The sequence below is a fragment of the Podarcis gaigeae genome (genome assembly GCF_964106915.1).
Source record: "Podarcis gaigeae genome assembly, chromosome: 8".
Lineage (NCBI taxonomy): Eukaryota > Metazoa > Chordata > Lepidosauria > Squamata > Lacertidae > Podarcis > Podarcis gaigeae.
The window spans coordinates 23,162,679-23,177,386 of NC_139684.1; the positions used below are offsets into that span (position 1 = coordinate 23,162,679).

Below are 14,708 nucleotides of genomic sequence, written 5' to 3' on the forward strand. Positions count from 1 at the left end.
AAAATACTTTCACATCACATATAGTTAAGACTCCAGTTGAGTTAGTCTAACTTCATTGTTTGACCATTGTGGTGGTTTTAACATATGTTTTCAACACATCCCATTGGCAAGAGATGAAACACAACTAACTGTAAAAGCCCATAGAATGACTGCATGTATTCGAGTGTTGCACTCACACACACTTTCCTGCATAGCAGAAAATGCCAGGTGTATCCATTACAAAGAAATTTTTTTAAGTGTCCAGACAAATCCTGGTTACTTAGTGCTTTTAATTCACAAAGAAACTGAATCATAAAAAAAAGATTTGTACAACTGTTGCCCCAAAGGTGACCCAGCCCAACCCCTTGCAAATGCAGGGCAAATGATCAGGGTTGTATCCAACTCAGTTCCACTCAATGTAGACTTGAGCCCAAGTTAGCCACGCCCATTAACTTCAAAAAGTCTACTCTGAGTAGGGCTAGCATGGGGCACAAGCCTTAAGGCATAACCCTGCTTCATCCGAATGCACAACATCTCCAGCCCGGTTTTGCAAGGAGGAAAAGAGAAATAAAACGGGGTGGTGGAAAACATGAAAATATTTTACCCATTTCAGCCAAGCATGGAGAAAGCAATCAGGGCCCAGATGTGTCTGGGAAAGCAATATCCAGTCATTAGACAGCAAAACAGCTCGCAAACTGGCAAAAAGCCCAACTGGGTTGCATGCTGCCAAAAAGACTCCCTTCTCCATTGTGCTCAAAACAGATATTGTTTTCAACGTCACGCAATCCTCTTTTTAAAAAATCTGCAGCTTTAATATAAGTGATGGAGCAGATGGCCTGCAAGGAAAGCATGCCGAGGTTTGAAAAAAATGAATGAAAACTCGTTGTTACATTCCCTCCACGGTTAACAGTTCGCATCAAGAGGGGTGTGCAGGTTGTTTAGAACCAGGAGAAATTATTTTGGCTTCGAGAAACTCTCTTAGGTGACAAGAGACTTCTTCCCAAGCTGCTTACACACAGGAGCTAGGAGGACCTAACAAGACCTCTGCTGGATCATGCCAGTGCCATTCTAGCCCAGCATCCTGTTCTTATAGGGCCCAACCAAATGCCCCTGGGAAGCCTGCAAGCAGGACTTGGGCACAACAGCACATATCCCCACTTGGAATTTCCAGGACCTAATATTCATACACCGTCTAACAGTGGAGGTAGAACATAGCCAGCATAGCTAGTCGCCATTGATAGCCTTGCCCTCCATGAATCATTACTTGAAAAACCATAGCTTTAACTATACGGACCTTTGTTGGCAAGGTGAGGTCTCTGCTTTCACTACCCTAAGGAGTCTCAAAGCAGCTAAGAATCTCCTTTTCCCCTCCTCCCCGACAACAAACACTCTGTGAGGTGAGTGAGAGACTTCAAAGAAGTGTGACTAGCCTAAGGTCACCCAGCAGCTGCGTGTGGAAGAGCAGGGAAGTGAACCCGGTTCACCAAATTACTAGTCCACTGTTCTTAACGACTATACCACACTGGATTTGGGAGGGAACACCCCCCAAAAAAACCTAGAAATGGATAAATGGTAGGATTTTGATTAGTTGAGATATGGATGAAAAGTATAAGCTGCAGAACTGTGCCAGGCAAGGAATCTGTGGCAAAAGGGGCTGGTGGGCTTCTGGTCCCTCAGAGAGGAATCCTTTGGCCTGGGGAGACAGATGTAACCCAGGTGATGGTGTGTGTGTTTGAGGTGACAGGAAAAAGAGCTTTGGAGCAAGGGGTTCTGGGAAGAAGGTGGCAGAAGAAAGACTGGGGTCCATCTTGGGCAGGTTGGCTGAAGGCTGCCTGCACTGCTGTGGGGGACAAACCCCTCTTGATATGGCCATGCTGTAAGATCTGGACGCCCTCCATGCAGACTGAAGGTGTAAATAGGCAAATAAACCATATTTCTTATGGGTATGACAGTCTCCACTGTGTCTCAGTCTTCCAAAGATACACAGACCCGGGGGGAGGGGTCTGGAACCCCATGGACTCTTGCCACCACTCAGAAGAGAGAGGAGGATGCACCCAACTTTTGTAACCCTCCATCTTCCACACCACAGCCCTTCAGATATTTGACAACGGCTATCAGATCACCTCTCAGGCTCCTCTTCTCCAACTGGAACTTTGGTTAGACTCTGCATATGGCAGCACCCAACATTTCTATACGTGCAACAGGAAGGCCAAGGTGCCCTGCTGCAATCTGACAGGTTTGGTTTCTGACCCGGGTAGTACTAGTACAGCTAGAGGCACAGTGTGGGAGCGGCCAGTTGGCAGAAGAATCCACCTAGGAAGGATTCCCCGCAAGGAGGAGAACTATCAGGCAATGCGGTTTCAAAGAGGGATGCCAATAAAAGCTCATGTTGTCGAGCCCAATAAAAATTAATATGGCTCCTTATTGCATTGAGAACTAAGATGGAGAAAAATAGCCCTACTTAACAAGACCCAGAGGAGGGGGGAGAGGAAGGGCAGGTGGAACCACTCCGGCCGTCTTGCTCTGGGCTTGGCAGAAAACACTGCTCTTGTCTCCAGAGCCCGCCGCTGCTCCAGGATGGAGGAGGTCAAGAATTCTACCTTCCAGATATGTGTTGCTCACAGGAAAGAGAGGGAGAGAATGTGGGTACACCGTTCCTTAAAAGCATTGAGGCCAGCTTGAGCCCTTTGACAAAAGACCTTTGTCTTTTGACCCAGGGTCAGCTACTGGTTTTGAGGTCCTTGGGACAAGAGACCCCCAGCTCCCCCTAGCCCTGAGCAGCTCCCCCATCCAGGGGTGTAGGAAGGCAGCCCGCCCCAGGTGTCATTCTTAAGGGGGTGAAAAAATCCCATGGCGGATCACTACGCCACCCCCCTGGGCAGTGATCACCATTCCAATTGCCCCCAATGGGCACCAATTGCCTCCCTGGGTGCCGATCACTGCGCCGATCGCCCCCCTGGGCGGCTCGCCCCGCCCCCTGTGTGCACGGGATGTGCGCCGCTCTGGGTGCCCGAGCGGCTAGCTCCACCGCTGCTCCCATCCTCTGTGGCTCAGCAGCAAAGAGTCCCAAAATCAATCCATTTTGTCTCCTCGTAAGGCTGGAAGAAATCTGTCTCTCCCCCCCCCTTTCTTTCTCCCTCTCCGTATACAATGGTACCTCGAGTTAAGTACTTAATTCGTTCTGGAGGTCCGTTCTTAACCTGAAAATGTTCTTAACTCGAAGCACCACTTTAGCTAATGGGGCCTCCTGCTGCTGCTGTGAGATTTCTGTTCTCATCCTGAAGCAAAGTTCTTAACCCGAGGTACTATTTTTGGGTTAGCAGAGTCTGTAACCTGAAGCATCTTTAGCCTGAAGCGTCTGTAACCCAAAGTATCACTGTGTATATATTTAATGGGTATAATAATAATAATAATTTATTATTTATACCCCGCCCATCTGGCTGAGTTTCCCCAGCCACTCTGGGCGGCTCCCAATCAGTGTTAAAAACAGTACAGCATTACATATTAAAAACTTCCCTGAACAGGGCTGCCTTAAGATGTCTTCTGAATGTCAGGTAATTCTTTATCTCTTTGACATCTGATGGGAGGGCGTTCCACAGGGCGGGCGCCACTACCGAGAAGGCCCTCTGTCTGGTTCCCTGTAGCCTCACTTCTCGCAATGAGGGAACCGCCAGAAGGCCCTCGGCGCTGGATCTCAGTGTCCGGGCTGAACGATGGGGGTGGAGACGCTCCTTCAGGTATACAGTACCGAGGCCGTTTATGTTTTGAACACTGTATTGGGCTTCATTCATAAATTTGATGCACATCAGAGAAAGGGCTATTAATAAATTTATTGTTGTTCCTAATGTTAAAGCCTACAGTGGTACCTCGGGTTACATACGCTTCAGGTTACATACGCTTCAGGTTACAGACTCTGCTAACCCAGAAATAGAACCTCGGGTTAAGAACTTTGCTTCAAGATAAGAACAGAAATTGGGTGGTGGCGGCGCGGCGGCGGCAGGAGGCCCCATTAGCTAAAGTGGTGCTTCAGGTTAAGAACAGTTTCAGGTTAAGAACAGACCTCCAGAATGAATTAAGTACTTAACCCGAGGTACCACTGTACTGTGATCATCTGGCATCTAAGGAAGTCCAGCTCTCTCAAAATGCTAAGAACCTCCTCTTGCTATCCTAGTTCATTTCACTGAAGGCTGGATGGCCCTCTGTTGGGTGCCTTCCTATAATTTTACGACAGAGGGGTCTGGAGGGGCACATTTGGCCCCTGGACCTGAAGCTCCCCACATTTGGTCTAAAGTTACATAACTGCATACTCCTGGAATGACAAGGCAAAATTGGTCATGATAGTTGCCTGCCAAAAATTAAAACATTAAATAATGTGTGACTTCTTCCAGAACTGCCAACGTGGTCCGTGCCCTTTGCCTGCCATTTTGCAACCCCTGCTTGGGCCATGCCCATGGCTAAGTGCCCCTGTTGTCCAATCTTCGTCACACAACTGCTTATAACAAAAAAAAAGTGGAGCAGCTGCTGTGCCTCCCTGGTCCCATCAAGGAAATCCGCAATGCTGCAGCCAAGCTCCTGATTCATCTGCTTCCACAGCCCAGTGTTGGCCAATTGAAAGAGCTCCAGAAGCCAACACAGAGGCCAGGAAACATACTTTGCATGATATGAACCATACACAACGGAGCTAGGAGCTTTCACTCCCAAGGATTATGGATAGATGGGCTGCAACCTTTGACTGGTTAAACTGGTAGATCAGCCAACTAATATTTTAGGTTGATTAACAAGGGGCAGCAAGTCACCATCATACCTGCTGATTAGTAACACCCACACTCGTTTATTAGTAGTAGTAGTAGTAGTAGTAGTAGTAGTAGTAGTAGTTTGGATTTGATATCCCGCCTTTCACTCCCTTTAAGGAGTCTCAAAGCGGCTAACATTCTCCTTTCCCTTCCTCCCCCACAACAAACACTCTGTGAGGTGAGTGGGGCTGAGAGACTTCAGAGAAGTGTGACTGGCCCAAGGTCACCCAGCATATGCATGTGGGGGAGCGGAGAAGCGAACCCGGTTCCCCAGATTATGAGACTACCGCTCTTAACCACTACACCACACTGGCTCTGTTTGGTTGTAGTAAGTTCTGAAGGATTATCATGAACCTGGCTGCAAACTCTGACTGCTTTAACTGGTAGATCAGCCAACTATTATTTTAAGGTTGATTAACATGGGTAATGCAAGTTAAATACATACTTGTTGATTAATATTTTCAAAAGCTGTTGTGGTTCTGGTGTGTTATAAGCAATAGGAAGGATAAATAGGTGCTGCCTTTCGTTTATTAAACTGAGAGTTATCTGAAGACAACTTCAGATATAGAGATATGCTAGTTGGCACATGCATTTAAGCTTATACATATTATTAACAACTTGCACTAAAAAGAAAATATAGCCTCCTGATGTTCAGCTGAAATCTAGCCCAACTCAAGCTCAATAGTAACACAAGGAAGTTCACAGAATTGTTGAGCTGGAAGGCAGTGGCGAAGCTGCATGCTTCGGCACTGGGAGTGGAGAGCAAGAGGGGGCATGGCATGCGTCCTGGGGGCGTGACAGCCATTTGTGGGGGCATGGCACCCGGCGCGATGGGGGGTGCGTGACGCATGTCCCGGGGGTGCCAGGGATGGTACCTCCCTCCCCAGTGGTGCCGGGGTGGTGCGCTCCCCCCGTTCCTCTGCCAGTTCTGGAAGGGACCATGAGGGTCATCTAGTCCAACCCCCGGCAATACAGGAATCTTTTACCCAACGTGGGGCTCAAACCCACAACCCTGAGATTGTGACTGAGCCAGCTCTTGAGTTGCCTTATATCGTCAGACCGTAAGCCCATCTAGCTCAGCACAGTGGAAGTTGGTCCATTTCGGCAAAGGGGGCACTGCCACACCAACCTCACACTGCTCTTAGTCAGCCCCTACCAGCCTGCCTTCTTCTCTTAGTCCAAGAGGCCGCACGATCTCTCAGCTTACACTTCCTCATATCAAAGTTGCCCCTTGTAGAACTCAGCAGGGAGAAGGATAGGGATCAAAACTGGAATTAATTGGCTCTGGTGCCACCTACTGTTGGGCTCCCTGCTTGCCACCCTACCAGTCTCAATGGGCCCCAGCCACTGCTGATCATCTACATAGACCCGCAGCGGCTCTCCAGGATTTCACGCACAGAACACGCCCTGGGTTGAATATGGGACCCTTCTGCATGTGAAGTAGATGCCCTACCACCAAGTTATAGCCCTTTGCTATACACTAGTACCTCAGGTTACATACACTTCAGGTTACATACGTTTCAGGTTACATACGCTTCAGGTTACATACGTTTCAAGTTACATACGCTTCAGGTTACAGACTCCGCTAACCCAGAAATAGTACCTCAAGTTAAGAACTTTGCTTTAGGATGAGAACAGAAATTGTGCTCCGGTTGTGCGGCAGTAGCAGGAGGCCCCATTAGCTAAAGTTGTGCTTCAGGTTAAGAACAGTTTCAGGTTAAGAACAGAGCTCCGGAACAAATTAAGTACTTAACCCAAGGTACCACTGTACCGAGTCAGTCCATTGGTCCACAACTAGCTCAGTATTGCCAGCAGTGATTGGCTCTCCAGGGTTTCAGGCAAACCCTACTGGAGATGCCAGGATTCTCCCATAGGCTTCCAGGAGAGAGAAAAAGTGACCGAGAAGGAACTGTTGAGATGGGCCGTGAGCTCCCCCACCCCCAAATTTCCAGAACAAAATGGGGGGGTTAATGTTTCAGCCACACAAACACAGTTAAAACATTGATAGCACAGTCTCTTGCAGGGCAAGACCCCTGCCTATTTCCTTATGTAACTCTTGCAAAATAATATACACAGCAATGGTATAACCTGGGATTTACTACCACTTTACCAAGTTGCCGTGCTCTGACTTGACAGTAAGCACAAACCCCTCTGACTTTGCATTCCAAAAACGTGCATGTTTTTCAAGCCAGGAAGAGAGCAGCTAGAGTCTCACGGAGAAGAGAAGAGAGATTGTGTTTATGCTTCCTGATTTACAATGTTAAAAAGAGGGGATGGAGGGAGATTCATCGCATGAGAGCGAGCCGAACATTTGCAAGACGGAGGATTCTGAGCCTTTGAAGTGCTGTAGCAGCAGACAAAGCCCCTCACATTTCAAAGTGTCCTCTCCGCACCAGACAAAGACACAGACTTTGAGACCAAAAGAAGAAATAAATCAGTAAGTTCAGCCTTACTGGTGGACAGCTCTCCATCAGCAAGGTAATTGCTGACAATTACAGGCTGCAAGGGATTCCTTAAATACAAGACAGGACTTTCTTTAAAAAAGAAAGAAGGAAAGAAGCTGTCTTCATTTCTTTCAGGGACACAGGGTTGCACCCAACGTTAGTCCTCTTTAGAGTGAACCCACTGAAACTGATAGACATGAATCTACTCTGAGTAGAGATGCAAGAAGCCATCATTTTCTGTTTCTGTATTTGTTGCATGCAGCACTGTCTCCATTCCACTGCAGTTCATCTGCTGTCCAAAACTGCATTATTCATCTTGCTGCCCACTGCGGTAAAATTAAATAATCCAGAACTAGATGGACCAATGGTTTGATTTTTGTGTACAGCAGGGGTGGGGAGCCCCTCCAGATGTTACTGAACTCCAGCTCCCATCAGAACCAGCCTGCATGGCCAATGGTCAGGGATGAAGATGAGAGTTGTGGTCCCAAAACATCTGCAGGCACCCAGGTTAGTCAGCCAAGCTGTAAGCAACTTCACATATTTATACTGTGTTGTGTCCAAGGTTGGTCCTACTCAGGCCGCATCTGCACCATACATTTAACACAGTATGACACCACTTTAAGGGCATCTTCCCTCCCAAAAAATAATAATCTGGAAGCTGTAGTTTCAGAGTACTGTGAGTTGTTAAAAGACCCCCTCTTTCTCTCACAGAGCTACAATTCCCAGAGTGATTTAACCATCTATCTTCCCCAAAAACTTTGGGAATTGTAGCTCTGTTAGGGAAATAGGGATCTCCTAACAATTCTCAATGCCCGGGCTTTTTTTCCAGCTGGAACTCAGTTCTGGCACCTCTCAGGTGGGCGCCATTGCCATTATAAGAGAACAAGGGAGGCGTTCATGGTGAGTTCTGGCACCTCTTTTTTCTAGGGAAAGAAAAAAAGCACTGCTCAGCACCCTTAACAAACTTCAGCTCCCAGGATTCCTTAGGGAAAGCTATTAAAGCTGTGCCATTTAAAGCACTGGTATAATAGTGCTTTAATTGAAGGTGTGGGTGCAGCCTCAGAGATGGCCCTATGAAATCAGTGAGCATGACTGCAATAGGCCTATTCCCTTCAACGGCAGTACGCACCCCCAACCAAGTCCTACTCGCTGAAATCAGTGGGCCTAAGTTAGTCGTGTCTGCTAACTTCAATGGTTCCACTCTGAATGTAACCGACCCTGAACACATCCCATTATGGTCCAGGGGTGGAGAGGCTGCTCCAGCAAGCTTTCAAGATGCGGGCAACATAGCAATTGGAAAGAGCAACAAAACAAATACAGGAGACCCAGCGCAGTGACGGCACATACCTCCGTTCATAGCCCAAGCACCATGGATGCCCTCGACAACTTGGATTCCACACTTTAACCAACCGAGAGAAGGAGCTGATGCGTGGCTGTCGGTGACTGACCATTGCGAGTTGTTGCTCTGCACAGACGTTTGGCCTGGAGGGAAAAGAAAGATGTTATTTCTTTGCATGGCTGAACAGTGGGACGTTCTTTTCAGGCACAGGGGACAAACCTGGCCCTCTAGGCTTTTTTTCACCGGCCCTCAGACTATGCTTCCTCTCCCTGGACCGCACCTGTAACTCACCCTCCTTGATTGCTTTTGCCCGGTTGGAATACGTCCTTGATCTCTGGCCATGCTTTCCTCTTGCCTGGACAGATGATGCCAAAAAGTGTGTGTAGGAACTAGCCTACCATAGAAAGGCAAAATTTACATGTATCGCTCCTGCTACGTTTCCCTCTGGCATCTGCCCCTCAGGAAAGAAGGCAGCCCTCTGGCTGAAAACAGGTGGTGCACCCCTACTTTTCAAGGTAGGCATCACAGCTGCCTTCTTTCAAAATAATTTAGGGATTGGCACACAGAGGATATGGATCGCCTAGTGATTATGATATGAATCCCTCCCCACCACCACCACCCCCACACTATTTTGGGTGGGGGGAGGAAATAACCTTTCAGGAATGCATAATTACTTAGAATTAGCTAGCAGCATAATGCAAGAAAACACAATTCAAGTGAAATTGAGGGATGGAAATGGATCCAATATCAGTCCTATCTGAAAATAATTTGTTGTATCCACCTAATTCCTCCTGCAGTTTTTGTCCATGGAGTTTTCTTGGCAGGGATACTGGAATGGCTTGCCGGTTCCTGCTGCAGGTGGTAAGATTGCCGGAAGAAATATCAACAACCTCAGATATGCAGATGACACAACTATGATGGCAGAAAGTGAGGAGGAATTAAAGAACCTTTTAATGAGGGTGAAAGAGGAGAGCGCAAAATATGGTCTGAAGCTCAACATCAAAAAAACTAAGATCATGGCCACTGGTCCCATCACCTCCTGGCAAATAGAAGGGGAGGAAATGGAGGCAGTGAGAGATTTTACTTTCTTGTACTTTCTGCAGATGGTGACAGCAGTCACAAAATTAAAAGACACCTGCTTCTTGGGAGAAAAGCAATGACAAACCTAGACAGCATCTTAAAAAACAGAGACATCACCTTGCCAACAAAGGTCCGTATAGTCAAAGCTATGGTTTCCCCAGTGGTGATGTATGGAAGTGAGAGCTGGACCATAAAGAAGACTGATCGCCGAAGAATTGATGCTTTTGAATTATGGTGCTGGAGGAGACTCTTGAGAGTCCCATGGACTGCAAGAAGATCAAACCTATCCATTCTTAAGGAAATCAGCCCTGAGTGTCCACTGGAAGGAGAGATCGTGAAGCTGAGACTCCAATACTTTGGCCACCTCATGAGAAGAGAAGACTCCCTGGAAAAGACCCTGATTTTGGGAAAGATGGAGGGCATAAGGAGAAGGGGACGACAGAGGACGAGATGGTTGGACAGTGTTCTCAAAGCTACCAGCATGAGTTTGACCAAACTGCGGGAGGCAGTGGAAGACAGGCGTGCCTGGCGTGCTCTGGTCCATGGGGTCACGAAGAGTCAGACACGACTAAACAACAACAATTCCTCCTGAATGGTCCTATGTTAGTTGCTCCCATTCATTTTGGTGCATCTGCTCTAATTAATGCTGGATTCGACCCAGATTCCACCACCACCCCCACCCCCTGCCTCTCAATATAAAGACTGCCCACTCTCTCCTTGTTCCTATTTCCCACCTGCTTTTTGCTGGCTTGAAAACTGCAAAGTTAAGAGTCACTTTGCCTCTGGCCCTGCCAGCCACTGACGTGTGTGTCCGTCCGTCCCCTTGTTGTCCACTAGGCAATGTGGCCCTCGGGATCCAAGAAAGTCACTCTAGGTGAGGAAACGCCAATCCTACAGACATTGCACGAGTCACGTTTGGCTCTCCAGGATTCCATAACCCCCAAACAGAAATGTTTGTTTACAGCCAGGCTAATTTTGTTCTTCATTCAGCTAAAACCGTGTCCTGAGAGTGAAATCTATTGTCTCCAGGGAAGCTGGAACGGAGAGGCAGGATGTGCTAAGCTAAATCAAGAGCTCATCAAAAGAAGTGCTCCAGTCAGTGATGATGAGTTAAGCTAACAGGGCTAGATTAAAGGCTGCAAGGGAGCCTCAGGATAAAACCTATGTGTGTGGGGAGGGGGGAATCCTCCCCCACCTGTCTCTACTTTACCAGGACGTGCAGAGATAAACGCTGTCCTGGGCTGGGCTGCAGAACTGCCAACTTTTGCTTTCAGAGCTTTTGGCAGGTGAAGTTGAAAGGCTTTGGGTCACAGCCAACGCTAGCCCTACTCAGAGCAGACCTGTCGACATTAATGGATCTAAAGTTGTCGTGTCCATTAATTTCAAAGGGATTATTCCAAGTAGGTCCAGCATTGGATATAACCCTTTTAAGTATATCCAAAATGGAGCAGAGCTTTGCTTCCTTTAAAACAAGAACAAATCTAAGGACGAAAGGGTGTTCCTGAGAGTACTCAGAGTGCTTTTACTCCCATTCTGAGCACATCAAACATTTGATGGAGTGCACCCATTTGGCAATTGGATTGCTGGGGACCCAAACATGCAAGCTCCCTTTGTACTGAGCCAGAGCGTCCATGCAGTATTATCTATGCTGACTGCCAGGGTTTGAGGCAGGGGTCTTCCCCAGAATTACCTGGAGATGCCGGGGATTGAACCGGGACCTCCTGCATGCAAAGCAGATGCTGTTACCATGAGCTACGGCTCCTTCCTCAATGGAACACACAGCTTCAAGTTAGACCACTGGCCCATTGAGCCAATATTATCCATTCTGTGTAGCAGCAACTCTCCAAGACCCTGGGAGAGAGAAGACTGTCTCCCATTATCTGCTCTCCCAGCTCCTTTAATTGAACCACACCACATCTTCCTTGAGCCACACACATGGTTGACCAAAGAGTACAAATCCAAATTTCCATCTATCAGGGATTCCAACTGCACAATCTATGGATGTCTAATCAGAAGTACCACTGAGTTCAATGGGCCAGGTAAGGGTGTTTAGGCAGAAGGGCAGGTATGTTTTGTTGCTGCTGTTGTTGTTAGACAACAGGGAAACCTTCCACAGCAAATCATCCTGCCGCACCCAATTTATCTTCTCCCTACAATGGACTAGAATACTCAGACCAGCCTTTGCCAGCCAGGTGTCCTCCAGATGTTTTATACTACAACTCCCATCAACCCCAGCCAATCTGATAAACCTCCAGATGTTGTGGAAAACATCTGGAGGGCACCAAGTTGACAAAGGCCGGTGGAGATTTGTGGTGAGCCACTCCAAAGGGCAATAAATCCACTTGAATCCAAGCCTTCTGGGGTTTGATTGGGTTGTAATTCAGGCTACAATGGCTTTCTCAAAATGCATTTGCACTCAACCAGCCTAGGTTATCCCTGCCTCAAGCTGCTCAGCTTATAAACTTAACGAGTTTTCCAGAAATACAGAAAATGTCATCATGGCGGAGTTTTTCAAAGCGCATCGATGACATGATACTGTCCCCCCGCCCTCAACCCCAACGCCTAACACACACATCCCATCACAGGGCAAACAACATATGGAGAAGATGGTCTGGATTTACTATGTTGTTCAATCCTGGTTCGGTTTACAAAGGAAAACAAAGATTTCGCTGAGTTGAGAATGGCGCTCTTGGCCAGAGCTCAAGCTTGTAAGGAAACTTTCCAAAGATTCACGCAGTCGTATGCTGAGTGCCAGAGCTATAAGCTTTAATTGCAAGGAGAGGAAGACAGGAGGCAAATACTGTGCTCGTAAAAATGAGCAATCCTTTCAACTGAGCAGCGTGAACAACTTTCTCCTGGTTGAGCTCTTAAGATGGCAACCTTAGAACACACACTTCCTCGGGGTGGGAGTGGGACAATTGAAAGCCCTTCCAGAAATCCATTTTATTCTGCATTTGCGATGATTTGAGCTCATGATGGTATCAGGGCAGTTATACACAGTCCCACTTCCAATACTTTTTCAGCCTGCAAGAGTTCCGGGACAGATGTCCTGTACAGTGGTACCTCAGGTTAAGTACTTAATTCGTTCCGGAGGTCCGTTCTTAACCTGAAACTGTACTTAACCTGAAGCACCACTTTAACTAATGGGGCCTCCTGCTGCTGCCGTGCCGCCGGAGCACGATTTCTGTTCTCATCCTGAAGCAAAGTTCTTAACCCGAAATAATATTTATGGGTTAGCGGAGTCTGTAACCTGAAGCGTATGTAACCCGAGGTACCACTATAGCTTCTTGATGAAATCCTGCAACTTCTCATAGCATAAATGTTCAGGGTTGTTTGGGGGGTGGGCAGAGAGTGTTGCTCTTTTGTTACACTATAGGACGGTTAAGTCCAGTCGAATTCGACTATGGAGTATCACGCTCATTTCCACTTTCAAGCCAAGGGAGCTGGCATTTGTCTGCAGACAGCTTTTCTGGGTCATGTGGCCAGCATGACTAAACTGCTTCTGGTGCACGGAACACCATGATGGAGGCCAGAGCACACAGAAACATAATTTACCTTCCTGCTGCAGTGGTACCTATTTATCTACTTGGGCTGGTATGCTTTAGAACTTCTAGGTTGGCAGGAGCTGGGACCGAGCAACAGGAGCTCATCCTGTCGCGCGGATTCGAACTGCCGACCTTGTGATCAGCAAGCCCAAGAGGCTCAGTGGTTTGGACCACAGCATCACCCGCGTCCGATGCTGCAAGAGTGCCCCTCTACGCAGCAACAATGCAGTAACATCGGGGAGGCCTTCCAGAACAACCGAGTGAATTGATGTGCGGATGGTCCAACAGAAATCCACCACTATTGCTGCATAAATGGCATGTAGCAGAAGACACACACAAAAATGAAAACCAGTCCAAGGAGTCTGGTGGCATGTTTAAAGACTAATAACTTTACTACAGCGGAAGCTTTCGTGGACTATAGTTCACATCTGTCGGAGGTGGAGCTTTACTGCAGCCCATAAAAGTTTCTAAATTTGTCTTTCAGGGGCCACAACATTAAGTGTTGACTTTGCTACAAGAGACTAACATGACTGCCCTATGACTATGGAACTTTCTCGGGTGGGGTGAGGGATGCTTTTACAGTTTAAGGACCACATTCCCTTCTGCACCATCTTCTAAGGGCCATGTGCCAGTGGTGGGTAGAACTAGGGGCAAAAGTGAACAGAGCAATCCATGTGAATTTTGCCTTTGTACAGTAGTTTACACACACACACACACACACACACACACACACACACAAATAGCCTCTGTCCTCTATCCAAGCAAGCAGGAACTATTAATGGAGTTCAAGGGCATATTGCAGCCAGGCAAAAACACTTGGAGTCTGCAAAGCAGGGCAAGTGAGAGGCATGCAGCCTGGGAAGATTTCCAGGGGCCAGACAGAAAGCCCTGGAGGGCCACATTTGGACCCCAGTCCCAAGGCCCTGCACCTCTGCTCTAGTGAACAGGTCCCATTGCACAGCGTGGCAATTACTTTCTGCATGCATGTGTTCTGTGAGTCTTTCAACAGCTGCATAATACACAGATACTCAACTGGTAGAGCTTTTCCCATGAGGGCCAGGGGAAAAGGTAAGAAAAATGCTTCCCCTACTGAACTGCTGCTTGGCACTAAAGTGTTCAGTGCACAGGGAGAAATGCTGGCTGCCTCCTACACTTAAAATTCCTTTGCTGGCTTGCAACGAGAGCAAGAAAAGATTGTTTAAACTACCTGGGATGTCTTTTTTTTTTTTTTTTTTTTTGCAAATGGAGTAGATTAGATCTCATTCTCCTGGTGTCTTCCAGATGCACCAGCTTGGCAAAGGCTGGGAGTAGACTGTCAAAATGCATTTATTATTTTATGGTGTTGCTTTCATATCCCAGCTCTTTCTCCAAGGAGCTCAAAGTGGCGCACAAAGTTATCCCCTCCCCAATTAATCTACAGCAACCCTGCGAGGTGGGTTAGGCTCAAGGTCACCCAGTGAGCTTCATGGCCGAGTGGGGAGATTTGAACCCTGGACTCCCAGGTTCCAGGCAGAAACTCTAACCACTA

The 14,708-nt window shown here is 47.5% G+C and overlaps 2 protein-coding genes across 5 annotated transcripts in view; one reads left to right on the forward strand and one right to left on the reverse strand.

Moving 5' to 3' along the window:
- The window catches only part of MEGF6 (multiple EGF like domains 6), a 211,605-nt gene that overhangs the window by 189,678 nt on the left and 7,219 nt on the right, over positions 1-14,708 (reverse strand). For all 4 annotated transcript variants that reach the window (XM_083752388.1, XM_083752387.1, XM_083752389.1 and 1 more), the window contains exon 2: positions 8,564-8,698. In XM_083752388.1, coding sequence (XP_083608514.1) covers positions 8,564-8,698 — 135 coding nt within the window. The remainder of the gene's footprint in view (positions 1-8,563; positions 8,699-14,708) is intronic.
- Positions 1-14,708, forward strand: part of MRPS16 (mitochondrial ribosomal protein S16) — a 234,204-nt gene that overhangs the window by 31,651 nt on the left and 187,845 nt on the right. The window lies entirely within an intron of this gene.